Genomic DNA, 19,813 nt, shown 5'->3' with positions numbered 1-19,813 from the left:
AACGGAGAAGGTCCCAAAATTAATATTCGAAATCAAAAACTCAAGACTCTAATAATCAAGAATTAGGGTATATATGTTTGGCACTACCTAGATGCACACTATCGACCTTTAACAAGTAAATGTTCATAAAACTTAAAGTTCCATAAGTGAGTTCAGAAGTCATTTTTTGAGTGAGGTGAGTCATTGAAAAAGTCAATTCCAAGAAGTAAGGGTAAGACGAAACAAAAATCTGTTAGACGAAGTAAAAAAGATATCGTTCAGAAAAAATATATTCATATCGTTATCATTGCAACAATTGATTAGTTTTGTTTTCAATATATTGCAAATCGTCGGATTGCAATAATTACGTTTGTAAACACAATGTTCCCTGACCACCTCATCATTTCAAGAAGCAGAACAAACTGAACACTATCCAGACGAAATGCTATGAAGCGCCCCGCATTTTCGAAAGAACACCTTCACACATCGTTGTAATTTCTTCTTCTTCATTTTGTTCTTCTGTTTCTTGACTCGATCTTTCATCATTTTCTTGTAACTGACTTTCAGATCCTTCAGTTGATCTCTGTTTGATTTTGATGTCGTAATAGTTTCATCTAGAGCTTCTCCATCATTGTCATCCGCGCAATCGTCAGTCTCATCTGTTGTATCAAATGTTAGAGACGCAGTAGAAGTCAAATGATCGGTATCAAAACTGATAGTTTCGATTGTCGCGCCTGAAACAACAGTCACTCTCTTGCGACACGATCGTTATCAGAAAGCTTTCTAACCATTCTTAAAATCCATAACATAACCTTACAAAGAATTGAACTTCCCTGCAATTCAGCCAATCTCGAAACATTACACAATTCAATTGCTGGTCGAAATAGTAAAACAGCTCGCTGATTGCCAAAAATAATTGCCGATAGCTCTACAAATCTTTAGTCTGTAAATACCAACTAAAAGAACGATACCCAGGGAAGCCTTAGAAAACTGTTCATTATTATCTCTTGAATTGATTTCAGTATATGTACTATGATAAAAACCATCATCGAGCTAAAAAAGCATCTCGCACATAATAGAAATAAACAGCACTCATGAAACAGTTTGTCAGGAAAAAGATTGCGTGCTAATTTAAACATAGCCTGCAGATTGCCGGAAAATAGCCGCGATAGACGCTTGGGGCCTTCCATGAATTGAAACAACTAAAGAGATTAGATAGACAGATCGACCACCAGTCCTTTAATAGACCACTAGCACTAGACTTTTTGGGTTAGCTTTGGACTGTCATTTTTATGAGACACATAAGCTCTAAGGAGAAAGCCCTAATAGGGCTTTTCAAAATTAGGATCTTCTCCGTTTGTGCCCCCTCAGCTTAGTGGGCGCATATTATTTGCACCCCTGATGCACGTGCAATAATTTTTACATAATGACTTAATATGTAATGGCACGTGCTCTGTAATTGGGGGCGCATAACGTACTGGGGGCACAAACAGAGAAGATACCAAAATTAATATTCGAAATCAAAAACTCAAGACACTAATAATCAAGAATTAGGGCATATATGTTTGGCACTACTTAGATTCACACTATCGATCTTTGACAAGTAAAGGTTAATAAAATTTAAAGTTCCATAAGCGAGTTCAGAAGTCATTTTTTTAGTGAGGTAAGTCATTGAAAAAGTCAATTCCAAGAAGTTAGGGTAAGACGAAACAAAAATCTGTTAGACGAAGTAAAAAATATAGCAGGACAAGTCCTGACATACAATTCACAGAATCTTCATCGACTAAACAGAAAAACTAGACCTAGAATGGACTATGAGTGAATTGAGAAAACCATTTTAAAAAGAAAAATCAGATAACAAAATAAGAAAAAACAGAAAATCAATGTCAAAATGCCGCATGTGAAAAAAAACCAATAGCGAGAAATGAAAACTTGAGTCAAACAAAAAACTAGGTCTAGAATGAGCCGTGAATGGATTGGGAAAACCATTTAAAAAATCCGATCCAAAAATTGAAAAAAAAAGTAAAAATCGGAGTGAAATTGCCACATGTGAACAAAAAAACCACTACCGAGGAACCGAATTTTTGTTCAAACACCGTTTTCTCACTCTACTTTAAAATTAGAGCAAAAAATTCACGCCAAAAAACCACTCGCTTTTTCACTCCATTTCCTGTTTCGGCATGACCAAAATCACTACTCCAATTTGACTTCAAAAATCATGAAAATGTCTGAACAGATCTTAAAAGACAGCGCCCCAATACAATTCAAATTCTTTGAATTGTAAAAAATTAGGAGCGCTATAATAGCCGCCAGGAATTGAGGACGCGGCTATTAACAAACAAAATCAAATAAAACTTTATGAATCCAAAATCAATAGACTAACCAAACGCACAAAACATATTTACCATGGTCATCAATTTTCGAGCCAAAACAGCTAAAACAAGAAAAAAGCATAAACGACTAACATCAGAGCGAATTGCTCTCAAACGACCGAAGAGCGGTTGTTCTCGTCAGTGGCTAGCTACTGGGCGCTACTTGTTTATCTCGTTTTTGAGGACGAAAAGTCAAATGGATCAGACGAAAAATCGGTCAAGCGAAAAATCGCATTAAAGACTAGTAAAGAAAAATCGCGAAAACAAGTCTAATATAATTGCTACAAACTTCGTTGCCGGCAAATTGCCAGAAAAAAGCCGCTGTTGACCCGCTTGAGGCACATTGGGATTGAAAAAGAAAGAAAATAATGAAGAGATAGAAACTGACAGATTTTTTCTGTGTCAAGTGTTCTTGTTTTGTGTGTAAATTCTGCATTTTCGGTTACATTCCAAAATTACACCTAATTCAGCTTCTAAACTAAAGACTATTATGCATAGTACTAACGCCAGCTAGCAATCGCTTTAATGAACTTTGATAACCTAAGGCACTATGTCTTAATGATAGGGCTTTCTCTGTTTATCCTGTTCTTTCGATTTTGCGCTTTTGACTTTGACCGTATTCAATACATTACATAATTCAATGACTGAAAAAATTTAAAATCCATTCAGTTGAATCAGTGAGTGAGATAACTCAGAAGTCCAGCATGAAAATCGTGACTTGTGTAAAATAAACGTTATCAAAAGGTAAAGTGAATTTTAAAAAAGTACAGCAACTAAATAATAGTCGTTGAGAGGCTGACGGCGGCTATTAAAAAACATAACCGATTGACGTCGGAAGAATTTCTCTCGAGCGACTAGTGGTAAGTTTAATCTATTGCAGTCTGGGTGAGTTAGGATGGGTGAGAAGACTAAGGGGCTTCAAATGACGTCATTCGAGGTTATTCTATACAACTATTAGGATTCAAGTAATAGAATGAACCTACTTTTGGCGCAATTTTGATTCAACTTTTGACTAAATTTCTGCCAGTTGAGTTCAGCTGCTTAAAGTTGTACTTGAGAACATTTAGATCACACAAAATGCAAAACTCCAAGGGCGTAACAGACACCCAAAAGGTCTAAACAGACAACAGAAAATTTTGCACAAAGGAGCACGTTTACAACAATTGCTTCATCTTCGAATTTCGTTCGGGCAATTAACAACCAAATCACATCTCAGACAATTATATGAACACACTCGCCCATAGTAAAAAAAAATTCATAATCTGAGTGCTGACAAAACCAGGCAAAAATTTATTTATTTGAACAAAGAATATCTAGGAGAGTATCAAAAACTCTAAGTGTATACAAGACCAATAACAACAGATATGGCTACAGAAAGAGGCCACATCTTACAAAACACATTTTAAAAAAATTATGCAATTTATTCACCCGCAATTTAGCTCGGGTTTTACTGCAAGCTAACTTGTGAAAAACAGAACCAAAATATCTCTCCGAATCGTAAAAACTGGTAGCAAACCAACACACCTTTATAAGAGGTCATAAGAGATGAGGGTCAGTAAAAGCTGCGCTCAGCTATAGCTATTGTAGCTGCTCTACAACGCACACACACACATCGTTCTGTAAACTGATTGTAAAACAACCTTACTAAAAATCACAATACGTTAAAAAGCAAGAGAGGTGTCGGGACGATTAGCATGTACCACATGGTTGCCAGAAAAAGATCACAATACAGACCTGTAGACAACAAAAACCGACGAATTGCTCTCAAACAGTAGCAGCTCTCAATTTATTTCAGCGGCGAGGGGTCCAGTATCTTGGTTAAATTCAATATTGGGCTTCAAATGGTGTCATTAGTGCTGATTTTACCCAACAAAATTGCCCAGACTTACATCAGCGAATTTAAGCATGCATGGCAGAAATCAGTAATGTGCAGGTTTTAGTGGAGCGCGGAAGGGGGTTCAGAACTCTAAGGAACGCTTGCCCTCAACACCACGAATTTTTCCCTCGGCAGCTTTGTTGAACTTAGAGACCTGATACCCTCACGCTTCATCAGTTTATCCCACATTTTTCCAGACACTAAAACAAAACAAATTTGTGGGTTACATAAAAAAACGTCTGGCAAAAAATGGGCGTTAAATTTCTACTTAAACCAACGGACCTTAAACAGCTCTTAGATTTGTTTCAGAGCAACTAAACAGAAAAACAATCTTTCCCATCATTTTTTCGAAAGAAAAACAGAAGAACGTTTTTACGCTAAGAAATAATAAAAAAATTAAATTTTTATGGCCAAAAAATATTTTCTGCGGCCAAAGAAGTCCAGCATGAAAATCGTGACTTGTGTAAAATAAAAAACGTTATCAAAAGGTAAAGTGAATTTTAAAAAAGTACAGCAACTAAATAATAGTCGTTGAGAGGCTGACGGCGGCTATTAAAAAACATAACCGATTGACGTCGGAAGAATTTCTCTCGAGCGACTAGTGGTAAGTTTAATCTATTGCAGTCTGGGTGAGTTAGGATGGGTGAGAAGACTAAGGGGCTTCAAATAACGTCATTCGAGGTTATTCTATACAACTATTAGGATTCAAGTAAAAGAATGAACCTAATTTTGGCGCAATTTTGATTCGACTTTTGACTAAATTTCTGCCAGTTGAGTTCAGCTGCTTAAAGTTGTACTTGAGAACATTTAGATCACACAAAATGCAAAAATCCAAGGGCGTAACAGACACCCAAAAGGTCTAAACAGACAACAGAAAATTTTGCACAAAGGAGCACGTTTACAACAATTGCTTCATCTTCGAATTTCGTTCGGGCAATTAACAACCAAATCACATCTCAGACAATTATATGAACACACTCGCCCATAGTAAAAAAAAATTCATAATCTGAGTGCTGACAAAACCAGGCAAAAATTTATTTATTTGAACAAAGAATATCTAGGAGAGTATCAAAAACTCTAAGTGTATACAAGACCAATAACAACAGATATGGCTACAGAAAGAGGCCACATCTTACAAAACACATTTAAAAAAATTTATGAAGCCAACGACATTCAGATCACTTACATTTAAACTCGATCACACATTTATACTATCACAAAATGACAACCGACTTAATTTCATCAATTTTCGTTAAAAACAATTTTAAATTGTTACCAGTCAAATTAAAAGGTCCCCAAAGCACCCGAAATACTAATTGCTACCTAAAACAGTTCCCCGTAGACTCTAAAACTTGAAAACTAGAAAAAATTAACACGACAAAATGACAAACCACTCAAAGAGGCTTCTAGAAATCTAATAATCGTCAATTACTGGTTAAAAATATCAGGAAAAAAATATGGTCGAAAAAAATTAGAGCTAAAACTGGAAAAAATGATCAAGCCGCATCTGAACAAAAGGTTTCCTCTCTTGACGAAAAGCTTTTTCACACCTACAATTATCCTCTTTCTCTCTTCAAATTTGTTCATCAAAACAAATTATATAAAATCTTTATTCACCCGCAATTTAGCTCGGGTTTTACTGCAAGCTAACTTGTGAAAAACAGAACCAAAATATCTCTCCGAATCGTAAAAACTGGTAGCAAACCAACACACCTTTATAAGAGGTCATAAGAGATGAGGGTCAGTAAAAGCTGCGCTCAGCTATAGCTATTGTAGCTGCTCTACAACGCACACACACACATCGTTCTGTAAACTGATTGTAAAACAACCTTACTAAAAATCACAATACGTTAAAAAGCAAGAGAGGTGTCGGGACGATTAGCATGTACCACATGGTTGCCAGAAAAAGATCACAATACAGACCTGTAGACAACAAAAACCGACGAATTGCTCTCAAACAGTAGCAGCTCTCAATTTATTTCAGCGGCGAGGGGTCCAGTTTCTTGGTTAAATTCAATATTGGGCTTCAAATGGTGTCATTAGTGCTGATTTTACCCAACAAAATTGCCCAGACTTACATCAGCGAATTTAAGCATGCATGGCAGAAATCAGTAATGTGCAGGTTTTAGTGGAGCGCGGAAGGGGGTTCAGAACTCTAAGGAACGCTTGCCCTCAACACCACGAATTTGTCCCTCGGCAGCTTTGGTGAACTTAGAGACCTGATACCCTCACGCTTCATCAGTTTATCCCACATTTTTCAAGACACTAAAATAAAACAAATTTGTGGGTTAGATAAAAAAACGTCTGGCAAAAAATGGGCGTTAAATTTCTACTTAAACCAACGGACCTTAAACAGCTCTTAACTTTGTTTCAGAGCAACTAAACAGAAAAACAATCTTTCCCATCATTTTTTCGAAAGAAAAACAGAAGAACGTTTTTACGCTAAGAAATAATAAAAATAGTAAATTTTTATGGCCAAAAATGAGAGCCCTACCTCCTAAATTCAGTGTTTCTGAAAGTTTACCATGCGTTTTAACAACACTTCCAAGATAGCTCTGTAATTTGAACAAATAATTTGAAATCATGAAGTTTTAGAAAAACAATCGCAAAAAAAACTGTTTTCCGCAATTTTAATACAACTATTAAGCTACTAGTGCCGTGCTCAGTTGGGTTTTGGTTTTCGGTAATAAGACAAATAAAAGTACCGAAGAAAAAATCTAAGGTGGAGCAGAAAATTTAACATCCCGTGTCCAAGTTCTGATAAGATCTGCACAAATGGATATAACGGCTATTTAATGGCTTAATTGGGAACTTGATAGTTTTCTTGTGTACTTTTCTGAAATATAAAACCATGAACCTCAAAATTTTGCTCGAAAAACAATTTCAAACGTCCTCCCATTATGAACAAACTGTTGGGCCAGGAGCGATCTCATTTAAAATTTAGGATACAACTTGTTAACAAGGTACATAATTGCGGAAAATGAGAGAATACTTCGAAGAGTGAATTTCAGAGATTTTTTGTTCTCTAACCACATAAATCATTGCTTTCCTAGGCTCAGCAATGTAAAATACTTAAGCATTCACCACCTTATACGCGAATGAAAGTTAGAGAACCAATATTACCAAGTTCAGTTCCACAAAAATCAAGAAAGCACATCGATTATTTACTTCACATGCACTTAAATTGAAAGATATAATTAAGCAGAACTTTCTTTTCACGTCATAGAATCCATTGGCGCATAATTATTCGTATGATGATTTCACATAACTATTCGTATGATGTAGACAAAATGAGAGATAACAGATTTAAAAATCTTCGAGCAACGGAGGTCAAGCATATATACCCGAAAACATTGAAACTAAAAATTAAATAAAGCCAGAATGAGTCAGAACTGCTCAATCAAGTATTTCTGTCCTTTTTTTTACCTTCACAACTTTCTGAATCTTCACTTAAAGGCAGCCGATTAGTGGAAAAAGCTTTTAAATGTTTGCAAATGTTCAAACGTCCAAGCTTTATAACTGTAGAAATTGTTGACAGATATAAATTCGGAGCTATTGAAATAATTCCAGTACAGATTTACAAACCAGGAATTGACGAGAGGCTCTTTTTTGCAGTTTTTGGAATAGAATTGGCAACTTCTCTGTTGACCAATTCTGAATCCTCCTCAATTCGGTTCAAATCTGCAATTTCAGCTAGCTGCAACTCTTTCTTTCGTTTGTCATAGGCTTTGCGTTCTTTCTTTAGTTTGAGCTTGATTTGATTCTGGGCTTTTTTGCGTCTCTGGTCTTTCCTTTTGCGCATTCCTTGCACAAACTCCAGACGTGAATTCTCGTCAAATTTGACTGATGTTTTGTAGCCTTTCACCATTTTATCTGAAAAAAAGATCGGCTCGGATAGCTTTTTTCGGTTTCAAAATCGCAAAAAAAATTAGTTACGAAAAAACGACCCAAGGGAAGTAAACCCCCCTTGACTTTTGAAGAGTTGCGCATTTGGCCAAGCATAGCGGCCCGATATGAAACTTTAAGAACAACCGAACAAATTATCACATCACGAGCGATATGCAAATTCAATATGAAAATTTATTTTTGTGGAAGGGGGTATCTTTCAGAATCAGACTGGGTGTCATTTCTTTGACTCGCTGATACAGCTTGACAAAAACTTCAAATTATATGGTAATTCTCATTTTAAATGCTCAGTAATGTTTATATTTGGAGCCAGTTTTTCACTGAAAAGGTCATAACAGATTAGTAAACAGTCCATCGATGATGACAGAGGTCTTTTTCATACCAATCAATAAACATTTATTTAAAAAATAAGAGAAACAAAAAGCTGCAGTTTCTAAATCTCAGGCTAATTTGAAATTGACAAGCATTTAAGGAGAAAAAAGTATGAAATTAATATTCTGATGGGCAGGCGTATGGAAAAATATACAGTTTCACGGCAAATAACTCCATAATAATAACAAACCTATTGACTAAGTAGAAATGTGCAGTGATTAACTAATATTTTCACAAAAGAAGGCAATATTAAGTGTCTTATCTTATCAAAACATAAAGCAGTTCTTTTTGTTTCTTTCAATGAGGTTTTCAAATAAGAATTCCAAATCAATCCAACTTATCCGTAATTATATAACAAAAAAGTCTCCAATAAAGCAACACATACAATTCAATATAGCCAAAACCAAAAGTCGACGTTTGCTACTTGCTGAGCTCCCAATGAAATAAAACGAGTGTTGCTTTACTTTTTTCAGCACGGAACCACTTTTTCAAAATTTCTCACTTAAATCATGGACTACTTTGCCTTAATCTGTTGGCGTCACGGCTTTAATTTATTATGGAAACGAGGTTGAATTGAATTCTATTGATTGGTAGTTCCTACAACCATATTTCTACCACTACAGCCACTGACTTGCCTTAAACACTCGTGAATAGAGAAACAAACGTCTCAATCTAACAAGGGAAAACTGGGGAATTGTTCCTTTCATTGATATATTCCTGCATCTGCTCCGCGCTTTCTTACCACACCTGGCCGCTAAGACTCAAATCTGAAGATTTAATTTGGATTTTAGTTATAACCAAATTCATACTTCCTCTATCGATTAGATTTGTTATTACAATAAGTTACCATCATGCCCCTACTGCTAAATATACGCTAACTTGAATGGAGGAACAACTTACAACCGTCAAAAAAATTAGTCTTCAGGGACAAACCTCAAAGTTCCAAATAAGTTGTTTAATAACAAGTGATAATTAACAATCATTGCGATAAACAAATGCTGATACAGTTGAATAATTAGGTGATTAATTAATTCTAATCTTAGAATTTTAAACAGAACCTATGTCTAAGGCAACGTATGACTCCTTCAACGGAGACGTCTCGAGCGAAAATTTAGATGAAAGTGGAACCTTTACATCCCCTCAATTCAGTCCCCAAAACAGTTTTGACCAAAGCGTGTGCTCCACGACACCAATTCTTAAAAACAACACAGCAAACCTTCAGTCCATTCGCGAGGAGGGGAGGCAGCAGACAAATGGAGTCTGCATATCTGAACACGATGCTGATGCAGTCGAACATGAAGGCGAAATTGAGAGAGAATTATGGGCTAAAAAGGTGGATTTTCTCCTGAGCGTCATCGGTTTTGCAGTTGATCTAGGAAACGTTTGGAGGTTCCCTTATATCTGCTACAAGAACGGTGGTGGTAAGTTTTTTTTCAGAATTGACAAGTAAATTACTTTAATAACCAGCCACTTAAAGTTTACAAGTCAGACATAATATAAACATTCTATTTTTACAGTAAAAAATTTGGGTATTTCCCATTATAGCCCCCCCCCCAGCTTAGTGGTCAGATAGCCTATAGCCCCCCCCCCCCAATCATGGTATTTATACCATAATGGGGGCTATAATTTCATGGGGGGCTATAATGGGAAAGGCCCAAAAATTTTGAACAAATAAAAATTAAAAAGGTGGTATGATCCATTCAATGGACGAAACAGTGAGCCCCCACTAGTCTTAAACAGGCTCATGTCTATCGGCGAGGACCAATATACATTCTGACTAATTATTCTCCTGAATGTTCCAACCCTCAAACTTATTTGTGGGTTAGAAACCTCAAGCTACCCTGGATTTATCTGTAAACTTTGGCTGATCGATATCTTATGCGGTGAGATACAAAACCGATTGAGGAAGAATCTGGGGTCTTTCTCATTATAGCCCCCCCCCCCAGCTTAGTGGTCAGATAACCTAGAGCCCCCCAAACATGGTAATTATACCATAATGGGGGGCTATAATTATAATGGGAAAGACCCAGAATCTGTACTTAACTGAACGTGAAAATTTAACCGAAAGATTCAGTTTTGCATTTTCGTACCGCGAAAACAAGGATAATCCATATTTCAGCAATTATCAGACATTTTCAAAATATAGTAGAAAGCAATAAGATAAGAAATGCTTATTTGGTTTTAAAAAATGATTAAATTTCGGCGCGACGGTAATAAAAATCGGATCTATTCTGTTTCGGCCCCCAGTGTTTTTTTATGACCCCAAGTTAAAAATTATATGTTATTACATAGCATCTTACTATGTAAGAAAATAGCACGTGCGCCTGGGGCCATAAAGTTGTTTATTTTAATAGAAAAAATACTAACAACTGTCGGGGCTCAAAAAATTCTAGCACTTGCTTAAAGCCCCTACACCGTTACGGTGCTCAAATTTATAGCTCATAGAGTTAAAAAAAGGTAAATTAAGAAATGACCCTCCCCAAAACTGGGTCAATATTGGCTGGTCCGGTGCCATCCCAGAATTACGTCTTCATAAATCAATTCGAATTTAAATCTATCAATAAAATGATAAAATATACAAACATCAGCTGCGAAAGTTAAACAAAAGACAGACACATTAGAAACAGCTAATGACCAAAGTTGATGAGTTAATCCAACAGCCTCACTTCTTCAGCCACAGCTCCCATTGAAGCATCGACAATTTCGCGCCGCCTAAGAGTCTGACCCACGAATGCAGAGGCTGGAAGTCCTTAGGAGAGCAAAGCTCTTTTTTGTCCTGATAAATGATGTCAGCGTAGCTGTCCTCTTCTCTCGCACATAGCTTTGATGCCAGTTGTTCCCGGGCTTTTGAAGCTGCTGGGCCAGCTCCACTAGTGCATGCGAAGACAAGCGGACAAAACGTTGCTTTCTCCAACTCAATTTTCATTTGTTGACATTTGTTCTTTTTATTAGAATCATGGTACTTTTAATCTTTGCTACTGCTTTCAGGGCAGTTTTTGCCAGCGGGTTAAAAATTGTCACCTTAAAATAGGTTTTGTTGAACATCGATTCCCAAAGACCGTTGGCCTTGATATCTATCTCGCATTATCATCAGTTGTCGTTGATTTATGAGCAAAGCTTTCCCTTTGCAACGGCTGAAGAAGATGTTCGATCTCGACATCATGACAGACATCACTTAACAAGTTCTCAAATGAATCGCAAAAAGCATTAGGTCTCATGTAGGTAAATCCTCCATTCGAACAGTGGAGGGCATGTGCCACAGTAAAGTTTTCATTCCATGCACATAGAGACTACTTCTTCATTTGGTCCCTGCCATCACGAAATTACCTTTTGTTTAGGTCAAAGTGATATCGGTTCAATGATATAGCGTTCAACCAGCTTGACGCTCCCTTTTCTTTAGCTAAGTCAAGTGATCGAATCTCGTTCTTATTCATTTTGTGCTCAATTACCTTTTTATGTTTTGTTACCAAGCTCTTTCTTTTTCATTCCTTGTATGATTTGCTGTGCTTTAAATGGGCTTCGGGTAGAGATAGGGATCAGGGATTTGCCAGTTGAACTCATCGTTCATATTCCTTGAAACAGTCTTCAGGTATAAGGATGTTCAGGCCAACCTCCCTTATCGGCAACGAAAGCATATTCCTTTATTTTTGATGATAGCCGGGATAATTTAATAGATTAGGTATTAGCTCATCGTTCATTGATTTCTCAAAATCTTCTAAGAGGTCTTCATTATTAGATCTTGTACAAGCTAAGAACGTCAAAATATGCTGAACCGATGATGTGAACGATTTTTAATCCTTTTGAGATGAAACGCATTAGCATGAATGGGCAGCTTTTTCAACAACGATTTATGCCGTTTAAAGTATCTTTCAACAATTTGTTTTTACTGAAACACCGAAACCTATCTCACTGCCAGGTAAACTACCACCGCCAACTATTTCTTTATCGTCGTGAACAAAACTCTTCTGTGTTTTTCATAAAGATGTTCTTTAGTAATGATGTAGCATTTGGTAAGATGGTAAACGAAACCGTGTCTTGTCTTTGAGTCAAACTTTTTTAAGTTATTGAGAGAGCCGACAGCGTTGCCATTGTCATTTGAAATGTGAAGCAATCGCCAAAACTTTCAATTAGGGGATATTGGCAATTCCATACATCGACATCGCAAGGGGGTCGCCTGGGGTTGTAATTTCTTGATGATTTTGTTTGTTTGTTAATAAACAGATTTCATGCGTCACGACATGGATAACATATAGAATGATAGAGAGAAGGGCATAATTTCTCAATGTTTAGAATGACAGGATCACGGTTGAGATTATGTAAAGCGTTTTTTGCAAGATCAGCTCCGAATCTGTGTTTTAAAAGCAATTCTCAATGAATGAATTGCATGTTCATTTCCTTCTTTTTGGCACACATATTTGATGATCACCACCGAATATCTTAACGTCGGGTTTGATACATTTATGAATAAATCTTCCAACAACTTGCTCCAGGACTTCCCTAATTCCTATCGGTCATTCAAATCGGGCATTTATCAAAAACTATCAATCGACATGATTCATACGATAAAGTGAAAGTCAAATGAGACAAAGATATGCGTTTTGCTAGTTTAGCAATCGTTTTGCATATATCAGTTGAGATCGTTTATAGGATGTCAGTTTAATGCATGTCCGAGGCCTTCGCCATTTGTTGGCATCTAGGAAGGAAAAGCCATGGCTTCAAAGGGTCTTCATGGCAGACTTACTAACCCTTGAGGCATTGAGTTTTTAAAAAATAGAGTGATGCTATGGTAAATTTTTTAGATGTTCATTGTTCAATAGATAAATCAATTTTGTTTTGCTTCCGGTTGTTTCTATTGTGAGACATCACGGACTGTTTTCTTCTCAACATTGTCTATTAAAAAAAGGACACAAATTTTTGCTTGTTATCTATGACTTCGAGAGGCATTACAAAACATTTTTCACGTTGACATGTATTCATCAAATTCGTTGTATTCATCAACGGATTGCTTTGCTTTGGTTCTGTTTATACGTTCCTGGATAGCTGTTGCTTCAAGAAACAGGGAATCTAAGTCCCACTTTATCCATTGAAATGGTCCCACGTCATCCTCCGTTCTTGTTATTGCAATAATGAGATGAGGCATCACCATTGCGCAATACATTGCCGTTTCGGCATTGGAATCATTTAAAGTGGCAGACAGGATTTCATTCAAGTTATCAAAGAACTTATGGCCTGTCTTGTTTCTTGGCAGCGACAAAATATTGCTTTCCAATGAACAATATATGTGTGGATGTTTCGCATAAGTTTTTTTGCGTAATTCGATGTTCAGCCAGTTAATGTAGTGTTCAAGACAGGCTTCTCTAAAAACTTGCGATGTCTGGCTATAAGGTGCCGCATGACTTGAAGAGATTACATCTGAGGATTCACTTTCGTTTCTTAGCTTGGGCAGTGGAAGATCTCATGGTGTTTTTGCCCACCGCTGAGTCCGCTACATTTACTGTTCTGATAAGTGACGCATGATTAACGCCAAATCTTTCACATCTGAGTTTTTGTGACTGCTTGGACATATAGATGAGATATAAATAAAGGAGGCTGTTATTACTCTGAAAACATATGATCAACAAACGAGTGAAAAATTCAAACATTTATGTTAACTAAAAAGCAAACACATGGCTACCAAAAATAGAGAAATGTATAGCATCTTTACAGAAGTAATGAAAAAAGAAATTGAAGTATGGGGACATATTTTCAATGGTTGGATGATTAAAACTACTAAATAATTTACTTAGAGCACAATTTAGATTAATAATTCGATTATTAATTGCTCATAGAGTGAATATCAAATTTTCAAATGAGAAAAACAATTTAGGTCACGTATCCGTTGACTTTTGAGGTAGCTGAAGAGAATTTGAGTCTTTCACATTATAACCCCTGGGATTATAGAACCCCTGAGATTGGCAGTGTATAGATTGATGCCTCCAATATAATTGCAGAAATTGATCGAAACAACACAATTAATTGTCAATAACTGCAGAACATTGAAACAACATTCTAATATGCTGACCACCGGAAACTTGAGAACGTCTCCCTTCATTACATATTTCGTGCGGAATTTTTAGGTAAATTGACAGACTTTGGATGTGAGAGCGCTTCCTTCTGTAATAAAGTTATATGCAGCAGATAGTATGCTTATCTTTCCTGTCCACTTTAGGATAAAATCAAGGCATAACTATGTTTAAAAAAATAAAACCGACCGATAGAAAAATTTATTTGGTCATTAACTTAAATTCTTGCAATAACTGGTTACTTTTTGCTAATTCACTGATTGTTCTCTATATTTCCTAGCCAATTAATTGCAAATGTTTCTACCAAATTCATGCATGCCCCCTTAAACGGAGTAACTACACCTCAAAACTGGCGTTATAATTTCAATCGGGTCTGTAAAGGAAAAGAATAGAAAATTCATCTTAATTCAACTATTTTATTTCCAAATTTCAAATCAATGACATAAAGGATCTTTCTCGTTTCCGCCCCAGTACGTACGTTATTCAGCCCCCATTAAAGCAGACGCCATTATATAGCCAATCATTGTTATTGTTGTTTCGCGACCTCCGTCGCAGGGTTCTTGTTCCAAGTTGTCAAGTTTCAGAAAAATTGTCACTACCGATATAGCAATAGTTGAACAGGGGTAAAAAATAGCGCGTGCATCTGGGGAAAATAGGTCAGGTCAGGTTTTCTGGTTTAAAGGCGTTGCCTCTGGGACCAGCACCATTGTGTCAATCCATATCTCAAGTGATTGTGTGGAGTATAGCCTAGTGTCTATCTAGTATTCTTTCAAAGATGTTTAGACTTGGGCCGGACGCAACCTTCTCTGGCATATTGTTCCAGTCTTTAGCCGCTCTCACAGTGAAAAATTTTCGTCTGCTATCAATTCTTGCTTTTTTGGACATCACCTTCTTCTGTTTTCTTCTAGAAACTCAGTTGTTACGCTTAAACAAATTAATACCTGCATTGCTATTGTAAATATGGTCTGTTTGCTTGTACATCTCTATCATGGCGCTTCTTTTCCGTCTGTAAACAGGAGTTGGAAAATTTAGTACCCTTAGTCTCAATTCATACTCAAATTCTTTCAACTGGCTGACTAATTTCGTGGCTCGTGTTTGAACATTTTTGAAACAGTTGACATATTTTCCCATGTGCGGGTGCTAAACTTGGTTGCGATATTCAAGATGGTGTCGAATGAGCGAATTTTAAAACTTTTGAAAATCTCTACTGTGATGTTGCAGAAACAATTTTTTGGCAGGACAATGATTCCATTGGCTCTTTCAACTTTGGTGATGACATGCCTGTCAAAGTCTAGTTTGTTGTCTATCCAGTTACCGAGATCCTTTTCCGCGTTGGCTATTTTCAAATTAACACAATTTAGGGTATACTCGGTTGTTGGAAAAATTCTGGCGCTGGTAATTGGCAAATAGACGCATTTTTCTTTGTGAAATTGCGATCAAATTTTCCGCAACCAGTACAAATATCCACCCGCTAAGATGGGGGTTGGGGCAGCACAAACGGAAAAGATCCACCATATCTATAAAAACAGCACCTGATATCTGTAAATCAGTTGTCTATTCAAAGGATTACTGTGCTGAAAACTGTCCCTCAAGTTGTTGCTGACTGTCAAGCAAACCGATAGGCAAGCCAGCCAAACTTTCAAAAGGAGGTCAAGTATATCAAGTTTTGGGAAACTGGCGTTATAAGTTGCCCTTCGCATGCAGGTGGGCGCTTCCCGTCTTCGCGTCAACAAACGGCCCGCGAAATACAAGCCACAGCGGATGAGAAGCATGGCCATGTGTAGCGGCCAGCTGAGGCCCCTGGCCCTAAGATGTCAGCAATGACGTATGGATTATTGCTGACAGATCAAATAACTTTGTGCTTGCTTTTATTTATGATTTTTACTTCGGCTCGGTTTCTGTTCACCCGATTTATTGACCCAACAAAAACTTTTGCTAAATTATCAAGCAAGTTGTAAGTTGGAAGCAAGTTAGCTGACAGGATTTCGGGCACACCCATAGAATTTTACCTCCCTTTCACTTTCTGTCAAAGCCTAGTTTAATGTGGTTGCAATCTAAGCAGCCAAAGTATAGTCTCCTAAAACTTGTCCGTCTGGATGAAACTTCAAAAGGAACAACTGTTAAGAAACACCGGTCAGTCTTGCCTTTCGTTGGGATGGTGGAGTTTCCATTGCGCTTGAAGCTAACAGAGATCAACTGATGAAGTCATTTACTTTTTTCAATGTTTTGAGAGCCCCGGTATTGAAAGTTCTTATGTCTTTACTTCTGAAAGCAGATTTTTTTGTGCGGCTTCCTTGACATATTTGTTGTTTTTGTTGCGTTTTTGCGGTTGCCTGCAGTTATAAGTGAGTCCCAAAACTCTTCATTAAAATGTTTTGATGGTTTTTCTGCACAAAAGACAGTTGTACAACAATTGCCGCTTGCAGAAATTTTGTTCATTGCACATTCCTTTGAAGAATTTCAATATAAAAATCAGCAATTGGTATCTAGCCCCATTATATTTTTCATGCTGAAGTATATCAAAAATTGATTTTCTGACCGTGTTGTTTAGGAGTACATTCGTGTTCGTGCATTTGTGTTTGCTTTTTCAAACTTGAAAATTTTCGTTCGACTTTTTTTCCAGAGCTCTTCTTATTGGTCCAGTAGAAGTGTAACAGCAAATCATTCAGCTGCAGGAACACTGAAAGGAATAGCATGATTCAGAACCTTAACAGAATTAAAAATAAGCCGCTCTGTTATCGGTTATCTATCTCACAATCTTTTGCGAAAGCGTTCAAGCAATCGCTGGTCTGACCGTGTTTTTCTTATACATGAGAAACCGTATATAAAAGCCGGTAAAATTAGAAATCTGTAGAAGAGTTGTTTGAGGACTGTTCTTAATTAGTACGCAAAATTTCTTTTGAACATGTAGATCACGTAGATTCCTTAGTCTCTTCTCAATATCAGTTCGCGCTTTGGGTCTCCTCTTGCGACCTTCAAAGTTTTTGACTTGCACAAATTGTTTCCAAATTTTAAAATAGTCTATAGGAAACTTTGGGCTTGCTTTTATTTATGATTTTTACTTCGGCTCGGTTTTTGTTCACCCGATTTATTGACCCAACAAAAACTTTTGCTAAATTATCAAGCAGCTTGTGAGTTGGAAGCAAGTTAGCTGACAGGATTTCGGGCACACCCATAGAATTTTACCTCCCTTTCACTTTCTGTCAAAGCCTAGTTTAATGTGGTTGCAATCTAAGCAGCCAAAGTATAGTCTCCTAAAACCTTGTCCGTCTGGATGAAACTTCAAAAGGAACAACTGTTAAGAAACACCGGTCAGTCTTGCCTCTCGTTGGGATGATGGAGTTTCCAATGCGCTTGAAGCTAACAAAGATCAACTGATGAAGTCATTTACTTTTTTCAATGTTTTGAGAGCCCCGGTATTGAAAGTTCTTATGTCTTTACTTCTGAAAGCAGATTTTTTTGTGCGGCTTCCTTGACATATTTGTTGTTTTTGTTGCGTTTTTGCGGTTGGCTGCAGTTATAAGTGAGTCCCAAAACTCTTCATTAAAATGATTTGATGGTTTTTCTGCACAAAAGACAGTTGTACAACAATTGCCGCTTGCAGAAATTTTGTTCATTGCACATTCCTTTGAAGAATTTCAATATAAAAATCAGCAATTGGTATCTAGCCCCATTATATTTTTCATGCTGAAGTATATCAAAAATTGATTTTCTGACCGTGTTGTTTAGGAGTACATTCGTGTTCGTGCATTTGTGTTTGCTTTTTCAAACTTGAAAATTTTCGTTCGACTTTTTTTCCAGAGCTCTTCTTATTGGTCCAGTAGAAGTGTAACAGCAAATCATTCAGCTGCAGGAACACTGAAAGGAATAGCATGATTCAGAACCTTAACAGAATTAAAAATAAGCCGCTCTGTTATCGGTTATCTATCTCACAATCTTTTGCGAAAGCGTTCAAGCAATCGCTGGTCTGACCGTGTTTTTTATTGAACCACTTTTGGTTATTTAAATGGTGCCTAAACCTACAATAATAATAATATTAATAATAATAATAATAATAATAATAATAATAATAATAATAATTTTAATAATAAAAATAATAATAATAATAATAATAATAATAATAATAACAATAAAAATAATAATAATAATAATATTAAAAAAAGTAATAATATTAATAATAATAATAATAAAAACAATAAAAATAATACTAATAAAAATAATAATCATAATAATAATAATAATAATAATAATAATAATAATAATAATAATAATAATAATAATTATTATAATAATAATAATAAAAATAATAATAATAATAATAATTATTATTATTATTGGGGCGCTTCATACGCTTCTAATCCGAAAAAAATGGAGGTCGATTCATACACAAGAAAATATGGAGGGCTGATCATAGATCAATTTTCAAGTGCGCAATTTTTTATGCAGGAAACCAGGTTTTTTCTTCGAGATATCGAAACAGTGGTTTAAATTAAGCCTGCATGCAGAAATTTGTTGTTCTCAACAGAAAAAAAATTTCCTCATACTGAATTTTTGTTCGAGTAACCTGAAAAATATATTGAGGTCGCATTATACGCTAAAATTAATTCAAGTTCGTGGGTTCAATTTTAAAGCGATATCAAATCCACATGAGATTGCTTTAGGAAAAATAACGCCAATTTAACAATTTGGTACATTTTGGAGCAACTTCAAAAAAAATTATTTGCTATATTTAGGACGCATCATACAATTTAATTATTAAGAAAAAGATATCAAGGTCGATACATAGAAATTTTTAGGGAGGCAGTTTTGAGCTCCAAAAGCTCACCTAGACTGTTAATAAATTAAAATAACACGATACGTTTCTTGAAAAAAGACGTTAGCTTTAAAAAAAATTAATAATTTTTTATAATCAGGGTCTAACAAACAGCTCAATTATTAAAAAATAAATATTGAGGGCGTTCCATACAGTCAAAAAAATGATTGAGTCATATTTTGCTGGGACGCTTATTCTTACGCCTTTTCAGCTTTATACTTGTGATTATCACACTCCATTGACGCGTTCATTGCACTTGTGGATGCTAGGCTAATGACTTTTTCCACCAGAGGAGGTAAACCTTTGATTGAATTTGGTTAAAAAATCAGCTTCTTTTTGTCATTGCAAACGGTAGTTTTATTTCGTGTGCAGCCGTTCATTGTCGAATCTCAGGACACACTGGTTGCCTTCATAATTTTTTGACTTGGAGTAC

At 36.2% G+C, this 19,813-nt stretch overlaps 2 protein-coding genes across 3 annotated transcripts in view; one reads left to right on the top strand and one right to left on the bottom strand.

Annotated features, from left to right (window-relative positions):
• Positions 1–19,813, bottom strand: part of LOC142336460 (uncharacterized) — a 537,002-nt gene that overhangs the window by 2,675 nt on the left and 514,514 nt on the right. The window contains exon 2 of the mRNA XM_075385309.1: positions 7,813–8,100. Coding sequence (XP_075241424.1) covers positions 7,813–8,095 — 283 coding nt within the window. The 5' untranslated portion in view covers positions 8,096–8,100. The remainder of the gene's footprint in view (positions 1–7,812; positions 8,101–19,813) is intronic.
• Positions 1–19,813, top strand: part of LOC142336458 (sodium-dependent serotonin transporter-like) — a 526,993-nt gene that overhangs the window by 461,692 nt on the left and 45,488 nt on the right. Inside the window, exon 1 of one of the 2 annotated variants that reach the window (XM_075385305.1) lies at positions 9,240–9,926. The exons of the other annotated variant lie outside the window; for it this stretch is intronic. Within the exon in view, the coding sequence (XP_075241420.1) occupies positions 9,566–9,926 (361 nt within the window). The 5' untranslated portion in view covers positions 9,240–9,565. Of the gene's footprint in view, positions 1–9,239; positions 9,927–19,813 lie in introns of those variants that run through there. 2 annotated transcript variants of the gene reach the window in all.

This window comes from Convolutriloba macropyga, chromosome 3, assembly GCF_964194025.1.
Source record: "Convolutriloba macropyga chromosome 3, txConMacr16.3, whole genome shotgun sequence".
Classification (NCBI taxonomy): domain Eukaryota; kingdom Metazoa; phylum Xenacoelomorpha; order Acoela; family Convolutidae; genus Convolutriloba; species Convolutriloba macropyga.
This window is presented reverse-complemented; position numbering and strand designations above follow the sequence as displayed.